A 16,132-nucleotide genomic window follows, 5' to 3' on the forward strand; every position below is an offset into this window, starting at 1 on the left:
TTTCTATTCAAAAGGCAAATATATTTGCAACCTTGAGTGACATTGAATATGGAAAACAGACAGAAATTTATCATTTGACAGAATTGTTTTTGTTGGCTTTTTATTCTTTTTTTACAGTGGCAATGCTGTCATTGGATTTTAAAATTCTGACTATTCTGTATATTAGGAATATAGAACGGCTGATTGTGGCTTATAAGACTTACATGAACCGTCTTTTTACAAATGTAAAACACATTCTTTATTACTTCATGTTCAGATCATTTATTTTTGTGCTTCTTGGACTGAGGCGACATCTGACCTTTATTACTGAGTTCTACAAAACATCCTGGCAGGGTACAGGCAATGGAGAAGGTCTTGTCCGGGAGAAAGTACAGCGAAGGATGCAGATGCTTAGAGAGCAAATTTTCATGACACTAAGGTTAAAACTAGTACAATGTGAATGTATTCCTTCAAATGGGAGTGCTTTGTAATAGTGATAAAGCTGTATCAAAAAGCTTATTTTGCTGTCTTAACATAAACTATATTTTAATTTCTGAGTTATGATTAGCCTTAAATGACACTTTTTAGAGAGACATGTGGATGAAAAGTCAGGTTTTCAGCATATAATAGAAGCAGCAGTGGATTTCTGGTGTAAGAAGCAGCAAAGAAATGGTTGAAAACGCTTCATCAAAGGATGAAAACAAGTATTAAGGTAGGGACAAGGAAATCCAGGACAGAGCATTAAGAAGACAGAGTGTTGGAAGAAGGAAGATGAGGTTCATCAGTCATATAACACCAATACTTTCCTGGAGACAAAACTCATAGGTAGACCACAGCATTTTATGCTGAACAAGAAAGAAAAATATTTCTGATTGCTATTAGAAACACGCTGCAATCAAATGGAAAAACATTCTATGCATTAGTATGCAATAGTGCTATACACTTCCGAATGTATTATACCCTAGTGAAATCAAGAGGATAATGATTAGCTCCTCAGCTAGAAAGGTTTTCTTCCAATATTTTGGTACAAAATACAGACACTAGTGTTAATAAATTGGGCTGTATATCGTAGACCACATCACTTCGTCAATATTTTGTGCTAGGATATCATGTAGCATAGTAGGTGCTAAACACGGTGTAGAAGAATAAAGTAGTTCTTCCCATTATTTTCTTTAAAAAATAAAAAGAGCAAGAGATTTTATTAGTTTTCAATACTATTAGTATAAATAGAAGTCGAAACTGTGGAGCAGGGTTATTATGTGGCTCATTACTTTTTATTACCACAAGGCACATCAAGATGTCTCCTAGTTAGAGGGAGTAAATCATTTGGAACATGCCTGTTTTGTCGATCTTCTGCATGATGCTCAGCACTAGCATGTCTTCTTCCAGTGCTTTGAGGAATATGTCTCAAATCTGTCGCTTGTCATATGTTCTCTCTGTCTCTTGCTGAAGAGAAGTGAACAGACGAATGTCTTATTTTGGTATGATTTGTTTTTGCATTTTTGGGAGGGGGGGAGTGTTTTTCTTCTGAAAAGTTTCTGTCTAAATTGCATTCCCATGAAATGGAGAAGAGCTTTGCCGACTTCACATGATTTAGGATTTGGTTTGTTGTGTAGCTCTGAGATAACTGAATATTTTTTTAAATGTAACTTGCGAGTGTTTTTTAGTATCACTGAGGACAAAGAAAGTTTTGCTGTGTCAGTCCTTACACTTAGAGCCATAGAGAAATGAGATGGGTTTAGTGAGTTTGTGCCTCTTCAGCTGCGTTTTAGTAAATATTGGTGTTTCATGATACACTTCTATTTCAGCTTTTTAGTAGTCTGAAATCTCCCCCCAAACTTCTTTTCATCTGTTTTCAGCCAGGATTAGAAATGAGCTAGTAAAGTTAATCTCAAACTCATAGAACTAACAAACCTTGGTAAGGATTGCAGTTGAAAGGCTCTCATCTTTCCTGCATGAATGTGAAATTCTTTCTTTTTTTGATTTGTCTTTACAGCACTTTGTATTTCTTTTGACAAGAGTCTAATTAGAAGATTTTTAAAAAGCTGCATTTCCCCATTGGAGATGCAGAGTGCTGCTAATATAAAGTAACTGCTTGTGATTTTTGCAGTCACGATGATGCTTATCTTCTACTGCTTAATCTTCCTCCTCCTGCTTTTCTTGCTCTCTAGCCTGAATGTAATGTGTGATCTCTACCAGTGCCAAAGGCCTTGTGGATGTGAGATCTGTCACCTGTGTCCTCATGCCAGGCTTTGAAAACGTGGTGTGTCCCCTTAGCCTTCCTTGGCTTTCCCCTTACCAACATGCTGAGGAGGTCTACTCTGCCACCAAGCCAGTTCAAGACATTGGCCAAAAAATATTGAAAACAAGACACCTGCAGCCCTTTATCCTTCCACAGGTTCGTTGCTGTCCCTGCTTACCCCTGCACTGATGAATTATGTGTCTGGGTGACTTTAACGCTTCAGAGAGAGCAAAGCAAGCAAAAAAACCATCACACAAGTGTGCGTTCCACAACACACAGAATCAGTGCAGGAAATACCTGCTGGTTTTCTTACGTATACTAGTCCCATTTGACAAATTTTCTAGTTTGGAAATACTTCCATACCACCTACTGTCTCTGATTCTGTTCAACAGAGCAATATTACTGGCCTGATGATTTCTATCACATTTCTTCAGAAATTCTTATGGAGGGTGTATAAGTACAGGGGTTAAAAAGCAAATGTCTTTGCTATTGATTTTTCTCTGACATTGGCTAGTCTATTCACTTATTTATTTATCACATATATATGTGATTCTTTAATGTTCTTCATTTATAATGTGTAAAGCTCTATTTTTGCATGCAGGCAAGCACTGACTTGATCAGGTCAATAAGTCAGGTGGATAGTTATGAGTGCACACATATCTAAAGGAAAGAAGGATCTTAACTGATTTAGAATATTACCATCTTTCAGAGGTTTCTGATCTCTGCCATGATTGCTAGAAGCAGAAATAACAGTATAAAGATTATTCCTGATCTTGTAGCAAGAATTGGGAAGTTGGCAGGTTGGGTAGGGCCTGCAGCTGGAGCTGGGTGGACTCTGCAGCTTACGTGGTGCAGAAGAGGGGGAGGAAAATCCCACCATTGCCCCTCTTGGTTGAGTTGGGGGGCACAGCGATGTAGCTAGGAGCCACTGCTTCTGTGGTTGCCTTCAGGGTCCTTAACTGTATGTCTCGGTAACTTTCTCATTTTATCACATGAGAATTGTACACGATTGTCCTCAGATAACCAAGTTAATGTGGTCAATGCCCACTCTTTACTGACTGCTCTATATTTTTCTTCCAACAGACGTGAATGAGTGCACCACTGAGAACGGTGGCTGTCGTGACCAGTGCTGTAACACCATTGGCAGCTATTACTGCAAATGTCCAGCTGGCCAGAAACTGGAGGAAGATGGAAAATCATGTGGAGGTAATGTTTGTACTGTGTCTCCCTGCTATTAAGAAATCAGGTAAGACATTAGAAAGGAAAAGGAAATGTTAGCTTTTATCTGGAGCCAGCTGAGGAGCATATACTCAGAATTGTGAAGAATGCAGATGTTCTCATGTCTGGATTATGAAGATGTAACTGTAAGAACACTTCAAAGGGTTGGGTTTGTGGGGTTTTTTTTTGAAAAAAATGTTATCATTTAACCTGGATTGGCTGTGCCATGTTCTGATTATGGAATTTCCATCACCAGTTTAAAAACTTGAAGAAAGTGTATCTGTTTGATAACATTTTGTCTGTCTCTAAAACAAAATGGTTCTTATCAGAAAATACACATACATTTTTGCACTTCAATCGCAATTCCACAGCTAGAGATTAACTGAATAAAAAAAGATTTAAAACCACATGCTATGTAAACCCGTTTGTCTTCCTAAGGGAAATAGAAGTCTAGTTAGTGCATTATGAGGTAAAATTTGTTTTTATGCAAAAGCTTGACTTTGTGTAGAAGCAAAACATCACGTAAGCTTATGTTAGAACACAAAATGAATTATTGTTAGACTTCTTAAAGATGCACTGGTAAACATAGAGTGGGTGTAAACAAGTCCTGCTGACCTATGGTCACTGCTTTTTTTGCATTATCGGATGTTGCGAAAGGTAGAGGAGATCAGGTGTAAAGCAGCCGAGGTATTCTGCACTGCAGGCCAGAGCAAGTCCTCCTTCTTGAACTCTCCTCTAACGCAGGTAATGAATGTTCGCTGCCATATGATCTTGTGTGCACTGGCTGTGTGCCTGGATTGCACCCTCAATTGCATTTCATTGCTGCAGTAAGTATATCGTTGACGTTTTTTGATTATCTCAAGATGAAAGGCACTAGGTAGGTTTTAATGAACTGTATTATCATCTTTTCACAAGAAACCATCTTCTCTGACTCTCACAAATTCTCTTCTTCCAGGATTTCATTTTACCATTGTCTTTCAACTCCTTTCTTAAGATTTGCACAAAGCAATGTATTTCTTGGCTGTGGTCATATGCTTTATTCTAACTTTATAATTTATTTGGCTGCACTTCTTTTTTCACTAGAAGATGGTAGAATTATTTTTCACAGCAACCTATCGTTTGATCTCCAACTTGACAGTGTAAATAAGCTGTAGATGGTTATTTTATTTGATGGAAGTTTTTCATTATGGTGCTCCACGCTTTCATTTTGCCCTTTTGAGAGCTCAAGCCAGCAATGCTATGGATGATTCACAGATTCCTGCTACTTCACCTCAGCCCTCTCTTACCTCTTTTGGGGACTGGTTGGTAATATGCCCATGAACCAGTGTATAGGTCACTATGTTGATGACTACTTACTGCTTTCAGATCTGTATAAAAGCTGTCTAACAATTAAGGTTTTGAAAACAGGGCTCCTACTCATTGTTTTCCTAAATTGCTTGGCATATGTCATGGTTTGAGCCTAGAGGTCAACTGAGCACCATGCAGTTGCTTGCTCATCCCTTCCCCCCCAGGAATGGGAAGAAGAAAATATATAAAGAGTCTTGAGAATCGAGATAAGGACAGGGAGGGATGATTGACGCATTACAGTCGTGGGCAAAAGACAGCCTGACTCATTAGGGGAAGAAAAAGTCCATCAATTTAATGCAAACACTAGCAACAGCAACGCTTTGCAGAGTAGGACAGTGAGAAGTATAACCACATCTTAAAAACACCTTCCCCCCACCCCTCCCTTCTTCCTGGGCTATGCTTTGCTCCCAATTTCTCTCCCTCCTCCCTTCAGGCACAGCCCTCTGCTCTGCTGTGGAGTCCTGCATGGGCTGCAGGTTGGCATCTGCTCCACCAGTGACCTCCATGGGTGGCAGGACAGGGCAGCCCTTCTCCTCCTTTCTTCCGCTGACCTCAGTGTTCACACAGATGTTCTCCTTGCAAGTCCTACTCAGAATTCCCACTCCTCCTCCCAGGTTCTGAGATAAATACGTTATCTCAGAGGCACAGCCACTATCACTGTTTGGCTAGGCCTTGGCCAGAGGCGGGTCCAGCTGGACAGAGGCAGGAGCTGGGGGAGCTTCGAGAAGCTTCTCACAGGGGGCCACTGCTGTAGCCCCCTCCCCAGCTACCAAAATCCCCCCCCCCCCAAACCCAGCACAGATGCAAGAGTCCCATTTCCTTTAAAATAGTTTTATGCTAATAAGTTAGTTAAATTATTATTCCTTCTGCACAATTCTCTATTCTTAAAATATACTTTAAATTCTAATATCTTGACATTCTTTAAAAACTAAGAGCTTAAGATATTTGATTCTTGTACTATATCCTATCTAACCAGGAATTACAGGAGAATATATTATTAGCCATTTTGAAGCCCATTTTTGAAATCTTCAGATAAAAATGGAAACATACAATAAGATGGAAACGCTCAAGTCAGAACAAAGTGAGTGTAGCAGTGACACTAATTACACGTGATCTTTTGTGGAGATGATCATGACAATGAGTGCCTGGCTATACTGACTCACAAGAAGGCCAGCTTCAGCCACTTTCTAGCCATCATATATTACAATACAAGTAAATCAGTGATTAATTACTACGTAAAGGAAAAGTGAGCTTCCAAACAAAACTGTGTGTGCTGCTGTAAGGTGCTGGTCTTTCAGGACATGTCACTGAATTCGTGTTTTATTGATGCCTCTGCATTGCTCAAAGGGGTCATCTTGCCGATGAGAGTAAAACAGCTTCTCATTCAGGTTAGTGGTTTTTTGAGGAATAAGGCTTATAGTTGTTCTGGGTAGTTACATTCTTTCTTTTATAGCATCATTGTGCTTTATGTTACCCCTTAGTCTAAACTCGAGCGTTAAATAGATGTGTCCTATTGTTCTGCTCCCATTATCTGTCTCACGGTTGGTTTTATTTCACTGGTGACTGAAATGATCAATTGGTGTACAGGGTTTTTTATAAGCCAGGGTACAAATAAGGTGTATCATTAGAAAAGCACCATGGAAGTAGTACAGATTTTATTCAGTAAGTCATTATTAGTGCAAAGATTGATTCTGTTTTTCAGGAGCAAAATAGAGCATCCTTCTGACAAAAAGGAAAGATGTTGTCAGGAAATAACTATTTATATAAAAAAAAAAAAGGTTCTAGCTATCTGTAGCTGTTTAACGCTAAGGAAGGGAAAGTAGATAAAAATTCACTAATCCAACAACATAATGAAGTGTACTGCTGATTTGATCAATAATAGCTGGGGGTTTTGTGAGCAATTTTAGGAGGCCTAATTTCACAGCTAGAATGAGCTGAGGATGCTCAGCATCTTTGTTTTCTAGGGTGTCAAAGGTGCGTGGAAGACACAAGGCTCCATGAATATGAACAAGACAACATCATAAAAGAGGCAAGATAATCTTAAAATAAGTTATTGCTATCATCATTGACTAAACCTTCCCTTTCTTGGGTGGTTCTGCAGCTGGTTAGAGCCACATGGAGAAGGGGATAGAGCAGCACAGCCTGGGACACCCCACGCTGCAGGGTTTGTACTCCTTCCCAGGCCTGTCAGGAGCTTTTCAACCAACTGGGGACTTTTATGGCAGGATATATCATACGGAGTTAGGTGTTATATAAAGTCTTACTTCACTTCAGTGAGGGACACTTAAATCAAGAGGCAAGTTGTAGTAAGTTGAAGGCACGTGCATCTATATAGAAATGCCAGCCAGAGTGGTGAACTGATTAACCTTTCAAAACTAATTATCTACATGTTGTACTGCAGATTTTACTCTCCAGTGTTCATGGACAGAACTTCAGTTTTCTTATCTGACAGAGAAATATTTTCTGGCAGATAGTCACATAGGCATTACAGATTTTGACAGAAAGCTCATGGTTACCTCTCACTTTTCATGTGTCTGATAGAAATTAATGATGAGAAAGGATTTGGATTTGTATCACTGCATAAATAATACAAGAAATTAATATTTGACATTTCCTGGGGTATGACTGTCAGCCTGATTCTGCACCCTGTGCATCTGTACCGGCGTTCGGTGTTTTGGGGGCAGTCTGGTCAGTGTCCGTGCATGGATTTGCTCGGGAAGATGTAACTTGGTCTGAGGAAGGGAGAGGAAATACTTGTGCAATACTTGTCCTTATTTGTTAAGCAGAGGTACCTCTGACTTCTTATGTCAGTGAGATAGAAGTTCTGTGAGATGTATAGATTTTCTCATTTAATATATTAACATGAAACAATTCTGCTCAAACACCATAAAAAGCAGAAATGGTATTTTCTGAATGTAAATATTATCTTAAAACTCAGTTATTGGCGCAAGTCCAGATCTGTAAGGGATGCTAAAGCTACAGCTACAAAAGTGCGTTTTCACACATGAATAAGCTCCAGAAGTCAAATAAAAAAAGGTCATGACCTTATGTTAACCTTCTTTGGTAAACTGTCATTTCTTGTTTATATTATTGTGCTCTCATCTGTGGAGGCAACCGAGGAAGTTCGAGATAAATGAAGTCCTGTGATTAGCTGTTGATGAAAAGAAGCTTTTATTTTACTGATTAAAGTAATATTGCAATCACTGCAGCCCCGTCCCCAGGGGTTTCGATCAAACCTCAAAGTCCTGGTGGGTTTCCTGACCTTTGCCAGAGGGACTTTTGGAGCAGCTGTGTCCAGAGCCAGTGTGTGACTTTGCAAGGCCACCACTGTTTACCCCAGTAATGTAATAGTCACTGGTGTCGCTGGTTTAGCCTGACCCCAGGTCAGATGGGAACTCTCTAACCAGTGTTGCTGCAAAAGAGTTAATAGCTGGGCGAAAAGAAATACTGAGGGATTTGTCTCAAAGTAAGAAAGTGTTTATTAAAATGACCTCAGCATTTATTTAATCTGTAAGGTTTGAAGTGTAACTTATTCTTGTCAAACTCTGTTTTTGTCAAAGAGAACAAACATGCTAATTCTGCATTTGAACTGTTTTCCTTGCCCAGCAAATCAATGCACCAAGCTTCTGCTGTGTCCTGTGAAAAAAACCTGAAGAACATAATACAGTGGACCTCTAGGGAGATGCCAAGGAGCTTTTTAATTAGTTAATTATTTTTTTTATTAGAACAGGACAAATCAGTCCACTGGAAGGATTCAGGATGCTTTTGCATTCTCTTAGAAAGTGTCATTTGACTCATAACACTATGGCATGCAATGACACAGTTATTTTCATGAAACTTCAATAGAAAGAGAATAATGAAAATAAATTATATTTTACAAAAAGAAAAGCATACCAGTTCTGATTATGGGTGCAACAAGTACCACTCCTCATGAACTCAAATCTTAGAGAAGTGAAGGCACTCCTAAATCAGGTGAAGCCACCCAGTCTTCTTCATTTTTCTCTATTTCAGGATACTCCATATCTTGAGAAAAGGAAATAAAGCCAGTTGCAGGAGTTGTATCACAATTATATGATTTTTTGTAACTGAATTACTGTGCCCATTTAATGTCCACCTCAGAGAATTAGAGGAACAGACAAGTCCATCTTGTGACCTTAACAGACCCTGAGTGAACACTTTTGATAACGAAGATATTTTAATGTATTGGGTTTCTACAGCAATTCAAAAAGGAAGATAAAAAGAATAGGCAAAAGAATAGCAATTGTGAGAGAAAAGAGGACAAAACCTAATTTCTGGTATTTCCAACCCTGTCGTTATGTGCTTTCAGGTACCCTGAGACTTCAACATGAGTTCTTATAGCTAAGTCAGAAAACTCCAAGTATTTAAGTTTCAGAATATAAAAAGTCTGTGAAGCACTCTGTCAGAGGCCAAGGAATGAACATTTTCTGGTCCGTAATTTTGTATATCCAGAATACTGGTAGGTGTCTAATCAGTTGAATTGAATTTGAAAAGCAGCAATACCTGTTTTTACATTTAAATATTGATTATTTATGGTTGCTCCTACCAGTCACATCAGTATCTTTAATCACAAAAAGCATAATTACTGGTCTTGATTTTAGATTCCAGTTGATAGAAGTCAAGGCTTCCCTTACTCCTCTCATAAAGGGAAATATATTAACTAAGATTAAAGATTATTTCTGCATTTTAAACACTATTTAACATTATGCAGTCAGACCTCTGTGGTTTTCTGGAGAGTATTGAACTTAGGCAGGAAACCTGTGTGGTGTTTGTGCTCGGCTGCGGAGAAGATCTGGGGTGAAACTACTGATGATATTCATAGCTATGTTTGCAAACTTTATTGGAAACGTGTTTTTATTTCTACTCGTGAGTAATTATTTTTGAAATTCCCAATTCTCACTTTTAAGCATTTGTCTCTGGCTCTTGAGGAGAAATGAAGGCTGGAGGTTGTTCATCTGACCTTTCTTAGGCACTCCTGTGCTGCATTCGGAGCCAGCTGGGATCAATAGCTGCGAGAAGCTGTTGCACTCTCCTAGGCAAACAGTGTCATCTTTCTGCATTTGTCTCTTCGTGGTAGTACTACAGCAAAAAAATGTGCTGAAAATAAGTAGTAAAAATTACAACAGATTCATAGTAAAGGTAACATTAAGTGTCAGTTATTGGACTTTTTAAATGAATTACCTGAATCCTGATTAATGGCAAGCCCAAGGCAGGCAGGAACGTGAGCTGAATTTTGGCAGGCTCATTTCAGGCTCGCAGGCGCTGCCAGCACAGAGCGGATGCCATAGGTTGGTTTGGTCAGTCCCCTCTCATTTTGTGTGCCCTCCTAAGCTTAATTCACTCAATTACACGCTGGGGACACACAAACCCTTTCAATCTTATTAAAATGTATCATATACTAAACTCAGCAAAATCAGTCATTTTGTGCCTGACCTGTTTCTCTTCAATCAGGGAAGGGTAGACGCATCACTCGGACACAACAGACACTTCCAGCCTATTTTTTGAGCACTTATGTGGCAGTCATAGCTGAGAAGAGCATCTGATGCTCTGGTAATTGTTTTATTTTTGAATTTTAATTGCACTTGTTTAGGTTTTTCCTGATTCATGCTTGACTGTTGCTAAAATCTCCCTGCTCCTCTCTTACACGCTGAACAAAGACGGCTGTGAGCTAAACCACATAATTTCTCACATCTGATATCCCTCAGGGTAGATGAACTAACAGTTATGACAGCTTCCTCCAAAGTGAATATTGCGATTGAAGAGCGAGCTCATTTATCCTGGATGCATGTTTTTATTGATTGGAGCTGAGGACAGACACAGTCAGTTTTCAGTCACTTTTTAAGCAGAAGTTTTATGCAGACCAGTTGGGTAGAAATGGCTGATGGCAAGAGCAGTATCCTAATCTGAGGCTCCAAAGCAACAACTGGAGGAGTCCTACCTGCATTTGCATGCTCGGCTCCCAGGGCAGTCTGGGACCACTTATATTCCAAGAATTCTGTGATTATTTCAAGATAATCTTGGTAAATCTCTCTTTTTTTTTTGCCATGGAGGAAAATATCTTTTTTCCATGGAGGTTTTTTTTTGGTGTGTATTTTTCTCTTTCTGAATGATTGACTCAACTGCAGCATTTTAATAACAGCCTTTTGCATAAACAAAACACGCAACCGGCAGTTTAGTTTTCAGGTTATGTAAGGATTACACAGGGTTGGCTGTAGTGCAGCTTATCGGCATGTCATACGTTTCCTGCAGCACATCTTCTCCTGCGTTTCAAAGCAGCATGTTTTTAAAAAAGTGTAGTATTTTTTTTAATAATTCAAAGAAAACTGGCACTCCGTTCTGCATTTCAGTTATCAGATGAATTATTGATTGCTGATCTGACACGGACTGAAAGGGAAAAGTTTCTAGATGTCACAAGCCTCCCAGGTAACAACAAACGAAGAGTCCCATCTCTATGGCGTCTGCTGGTCTAGTCCATATGGCACTTGAAAGCTCACCATGCGTCACAGCTGATTATAGACTCGACACACAGGCTGCTTCCCCAAGGCTTCCAGCTCCCCTGTCTAACTCCAGGATCTGAAAAACCTCACACGGGCTCTACCAGCTGGAAGGAAATAATAACTGGGAACAGTAACTTGCTATTATCTTTGGAAAGGAGTGGTTGCTTGAAGTGCAGAGAAAATGACAATCATCCCCTTCATGGTTTGTCTGTGTGTCACTCCAGTTCTTGCAGTTGTGAGTTTGTGCAGAAAGTTGGGCATGAGCAAACATACTGGCCTGAAAAGTTTTCTTTGTCCAGACTGTTTGATGAATAAAGCTTTATTGATGAGCTTTTGGCAATGAAATCACTTAAGGTTTACAAATATTATGGTATTTGCTACAGCCCTCAGGGATTTAATGCTGTTTAATTAATGCAAGAGCTTTGAATAGTTAGATAAAAAGCATTATATAACTATATGAGAAGACTGTTATTGTCCAGACAAAATATAATATTTAGAAATAATCTGACAAAAATGATAGACTGCAGTACAAATATGTTTTGAGACATTTCTGGGGCTTCGATTAGTTTAGATTAGCTAGTTTCTAGCATTTATGACTACCTCTGTGAGGCAGGTTATGGAGAATGTTAACATTCCACTGGGTTGATTGACAATAATTAGTTTATTTTAAAGGAAAGGAAAGAAGCATGGTATTGTTGCAGCTGACTAATGTGAATTAAAAGCTAGGTAATCTTTTCTGCAATTACAGAGATACAATGATTGCCATTGTCAGAGAAGAATATACACTCGTGCTTTTAAGAATCATTGTGTAGGAAGAGCTTTGCAAGCCTGAAATTGAAGCTCTGGTCATGGTCTCCAAAATTACAGTTAGTAGTAATTTTATGCAGAAGCAAGACTTTTGAATACTTAAATTATAGCTTGTTTGTAGCAAGGTATTTACCAGCAAATATAATCATCTTATAAACAGCACATGAGTCATCTTGGTGTTCATTTTGAGCACGTCGAAAATGTAAATTGCAACTGAATTTTTCTTGTGTATAGAGAGGCAAGGCTTAGAAACCTTCAATTCATACTTTAAATGGAAATTATGGAGGAAAAATGTTCATATTTGCCTTTCAGTGGAGAGTATTGTGCAGGCTAACTACTGCTTTTTCTATAGCTTTGCCTACAGGAGACATAAACAAGGAATAAGGCAGATACAGAGATAGGAAGAGCTACAACTGCTGAGTGGTGTTTATATTCCTCTTTAGAAGCACTTAATACCGGTCTGCACTGGGACAATTAATAGAAGTCCCATTTTTTATTGAAATGCCAGTGGATTTTACGAGCCATCTGATATATCCTTAAAAAGCTTTAAAACAATTTGTGATAAAATCTAAACCAAACAGAAATCTGTCAGCTTCTCTGTTCAAAGTATTGGCCCTAAGGAAGTGATCCAGACATGACTGTCAGCAAGATAGCAACTGCTGGGAGGGCTACAGTTCGTTATTAAAAGATCAGTAGTTTGATCAACATCATATTGAATTACTCAAACTTCAATTACATGAGTACCTGAGGGCTTTAACTGGGATTTATTAGAAGGCCAACTTGAAATAAACCTGTCGTTGTTGCATACCAAATCTTTGAAAGACCCACCTGAGAACCCTGTTAAGTTACTATTCCAAAAGAGATTCAATGTCAGCCAAGGAGTTCAAAAACAACTAGTAAAAATGGAGCAATCAAGTGATTAATCTGATGTCATTTTTATTCTTGGGAAGAGGGGGGAAAAAAGAAGCTTCAGTGCCTGGTGACATTGTTCATTAGGATCCAGCTCTGGAAGTTGGTATGGACAGGTTTGGGATGTGTTAATGCCACTTCTGTATTCTTGTGGTTGAATCTCTGTGGAGTCATGACTAATATATGTTTTGTGGTTTGTGATTTAGTCCCAGCTGGCAGCTAAGCCCCACCCAGCTGCTCGCTCACTCCCCCTCCAGTGGGATGGGAAGAGAATTGGAAGAATGAAAGTGAGAAAACTCGTGGGTTGAGATAAAGACAGTTTAATAGGTAAAGCAAAAGAAAGCAAGGGATTCATTGCCCAGTTGCCCTGGGCAGACAGGGGCTCAGCCCCCCCCAGGACAGCCGGGCTGCAACAGTGACTTGGGCAGACAAACGCCACAACTCCGAATGTCCCCCCCTTCCTCCTCCTCCTCAGCTCTCTGTGCTGAGCATGAGGCCGTGTGGTGTGGGATGGCCCTGGGGTCAGCTGGGGTCACCTGTCCCAGCTGTGCCCCCTCCCAGGTGCCCTCCCAGCCCCTTGCTGGTGGGGTGGGGTGAGGAGCAGGAAAGGCTCTGGGTAAGCTCAGCTCAGCAGTAATGAAAACATCCCTGTGTTATCAATACTGTTTCTAGTGCAAATCAAAAACATAGCCCCATACAAAATAATATGGAAAAATTTAACTCTATCCTAGTCAAACTCATCACAATATGTCATAAGGAAGCAGAGCAAGAAAATCTGTGTAACATGCTGCCTTTTATTCCCTGGCCTGGAGTTGTGGTAGCTCCAGTGGGGAATCAACGCTTGTGGTGGCTTCTTGAGGAGGGGCTCTGTGAATTAATGGCTGCAGAGCAACATGAGTGAGCCAGTTTTTACAGAAATGGAGTGGATTGTGCTGTGGCCATGTCTAGGGGAGACTGGCAGCAAGATGGGGCTTGGTGCCTGAATAGTGTGTTTTCCCTCCCTGTTTTCCTAGTCCCGCACAGTCTTGTCCCCGCAAGCTCAGTGCCAGTGTTGCACACGTTTCATGTCTTGAATGATGCAGTTATGACTGGTGATTGCTCCTCCCAAACCAATTATTCCCAAAATTGGCTTATGTTCCAGTCAGTTTGCGAGACGAGTCTATCCATGTGATGTCTTAAAGCTTTTACCAACCCCAAGTAGGACATTTGTCACAAATAGCATTCACGTTTCCGACCAGCAGAGTGTATGTACTGTAAGCTGGAAACATCAGATTATGAAGGTATTTGCATGATTATCGTTTTCTTTTGCATATTTTACCTACTGTGTGTGGAAAAGATTTCTCTGTGCATTCTCCTATAGTAAAGACACTTACTGAGCCTAGCAAATGGGCACTAATATTGCTGCTAACAAAACCCAGATGTTCTCATCACATCAGTCATTTCTCTCTTTTTATTCCATAACTGTTTTTTCAAACTGTCATATCCTGCCGAGAGAAGATGCTGATGTCCCAACATATAAACCTCTTTAGTCTGTCTCAAATTTGAATCTGTGCAAGGATTTTGGGCTGTATCATGCTGTCGCTTATTAAGTACATCTCCTTGTAGAGATCCTTTTCTCCTTTGCCACCCTCCTGCCTCCCAGCATGGCCTAACTGAATTGTGCTGAGGAACTGTATTTAACAATTGATAACCCCACAACAAATTTTCCTTCTACTGTTCTGCCCCACGTCAGAAATACTTGTAGGAGCGTTGCGGTGAAGCTGTTGATGCTAGTGATCTCAAAGACTTTCTCCGAAGTAGAAATTACATAAAACTTTAATTACTCTATTTCAGCCCACACTGCTGCAGTGCACAGGCAAGGCATCCTCTTCCAACTCCGCTATTTACAGCCGGTACATTCACTTCTTTTCTACAGGAAACAGTAAAATTAATGAGACTGTTTTCTTCAGTATACAAACATTTTTTTAAGATCCTAAGTCTGGATTATCGGTCTTCAGATTGTACGCCCTCGTTACTTCATGTGGTCATTCAGTTATCCTGGCACCAGGTTTCCACTGAGAGTTTGTGTCCATCTGTGTGGGTTTCATGTTGATGTGAATTGGAGTCACCGAGGGTGTGCAGTTGCCAAAATATCTATTAGTATAACCCCACTGTGGAGGCTGGTAACCCTATCAGTCTTTCATTTTGGCTTTAATTGCTGGGATGCTGTGTACTACTCTGAGATTCAGAAATGCATCGTTCTTTTTTGTTTTAACAACTTAGAGTGGAGAAAAATGTACAGATCTGCATTGTGAAAAGATGGAGAAAAGTATTTCTTCATGGCTGTGTGAAAACGTCACAGTGTTGTCTGAGGTCGGTTCATGAAATTATTATGTTCCTTCATTTAATTCTATACCCTGATTTTCTTGCAATTTATATGGCCTCAATAATTGCTTAAAACTCATATATATATATATATATATATATATATATATATATATATATATATATGTCTGTGTGTGTATATTTAATGAAGAATGCCTTGAAACTCTAATTAGGGCTGCTTGACTCCAAAGCAGTTTACATATCACAGGCTTACACAGCTATCAAACAGATGCTTCTCCTTTTTTTCATTCAACTGACATTTTCATTTTCTCTGCATATTTTGAGGACTGAGCAGTGATGTGTTTTGACTCCTGAGGCTACAGACGATATCAAAATGAGGATTAGAAATGAAGCTTTACCTGTCAATTAAGTTGTTAAGCTTGTCCTCTACAGCGTCTACACTTTCAAATGGCCTGTTTATTGAATTTGAAATAGTTTTCATTCTTGACCTTGTTTAAATTGAATGGACAGTTTTAATTATAATCTTCAGAGTTTTCAACTGCAACATATGGTTTGCATATAGACTTGTGGATGAGGGGCTCTTGGCTGTTTATTGAGCTAAACCACTGTTAAATATCTCGGGAGAGATTGGCATGTCAGGCATTGAAAGTAAGCAGAAAGCGGCAGTACAGATATTGGCCATTTTTCTCTTTTCATATCACTGTCCAGGAGATCTGTTTTTGAGGGACATCTGAGAAATGAACTGTGATTGCGGGATCCAGTCATTGGTGAAGAACAATCTCCATTTTCA

At 39.6% G+C, this 16,132-nt stretch overlaps 1 protein-coding gene across 4 annotated transcripts in view; it reads left to right on the top strand.

The window, feature by feature from the left end:
• Nucleotides 1-16,132, top strand: part of LOC113483537 (multiple epidermal growth factor-like domains protein 6) — a 204,160-nt gene that overhangs the window by 107,133 nt on the left and 80,895 nt on the right. For all 4 annotated transcript variants that reach the window (XR_003399040.1, XM_026855154.1, XM_026855155.1 and 1 more), the window contains exon 5: nt 3,305-3,427. Coding sequence is in view for 3 of the 4 variants with exons in the window: in XM_026855154.1 (XP_026710955.1) it covers nt 3,305-3,427 (123 nt within the window). In the remaining variant the exon portion in view is untranslated. The remainder of the gene's footprint in view (nt 1-3,304; nt 3,428-16,132) is intronic.

Source organism: Athene cunicularia (genome assembly GCF_003259725.1).
Source record: "Athene cunicularia isolate RWA chromosome 9 unlocalized genomic scaffold, athCun1 chr9_part1, whole genome shotgun sequence".
Taxonomy (NCBI): Eukaryota; Metazoa; Chordata; class Aves; order Strigiformes; family Strigidae; genus Athene; species Athene cunicularia.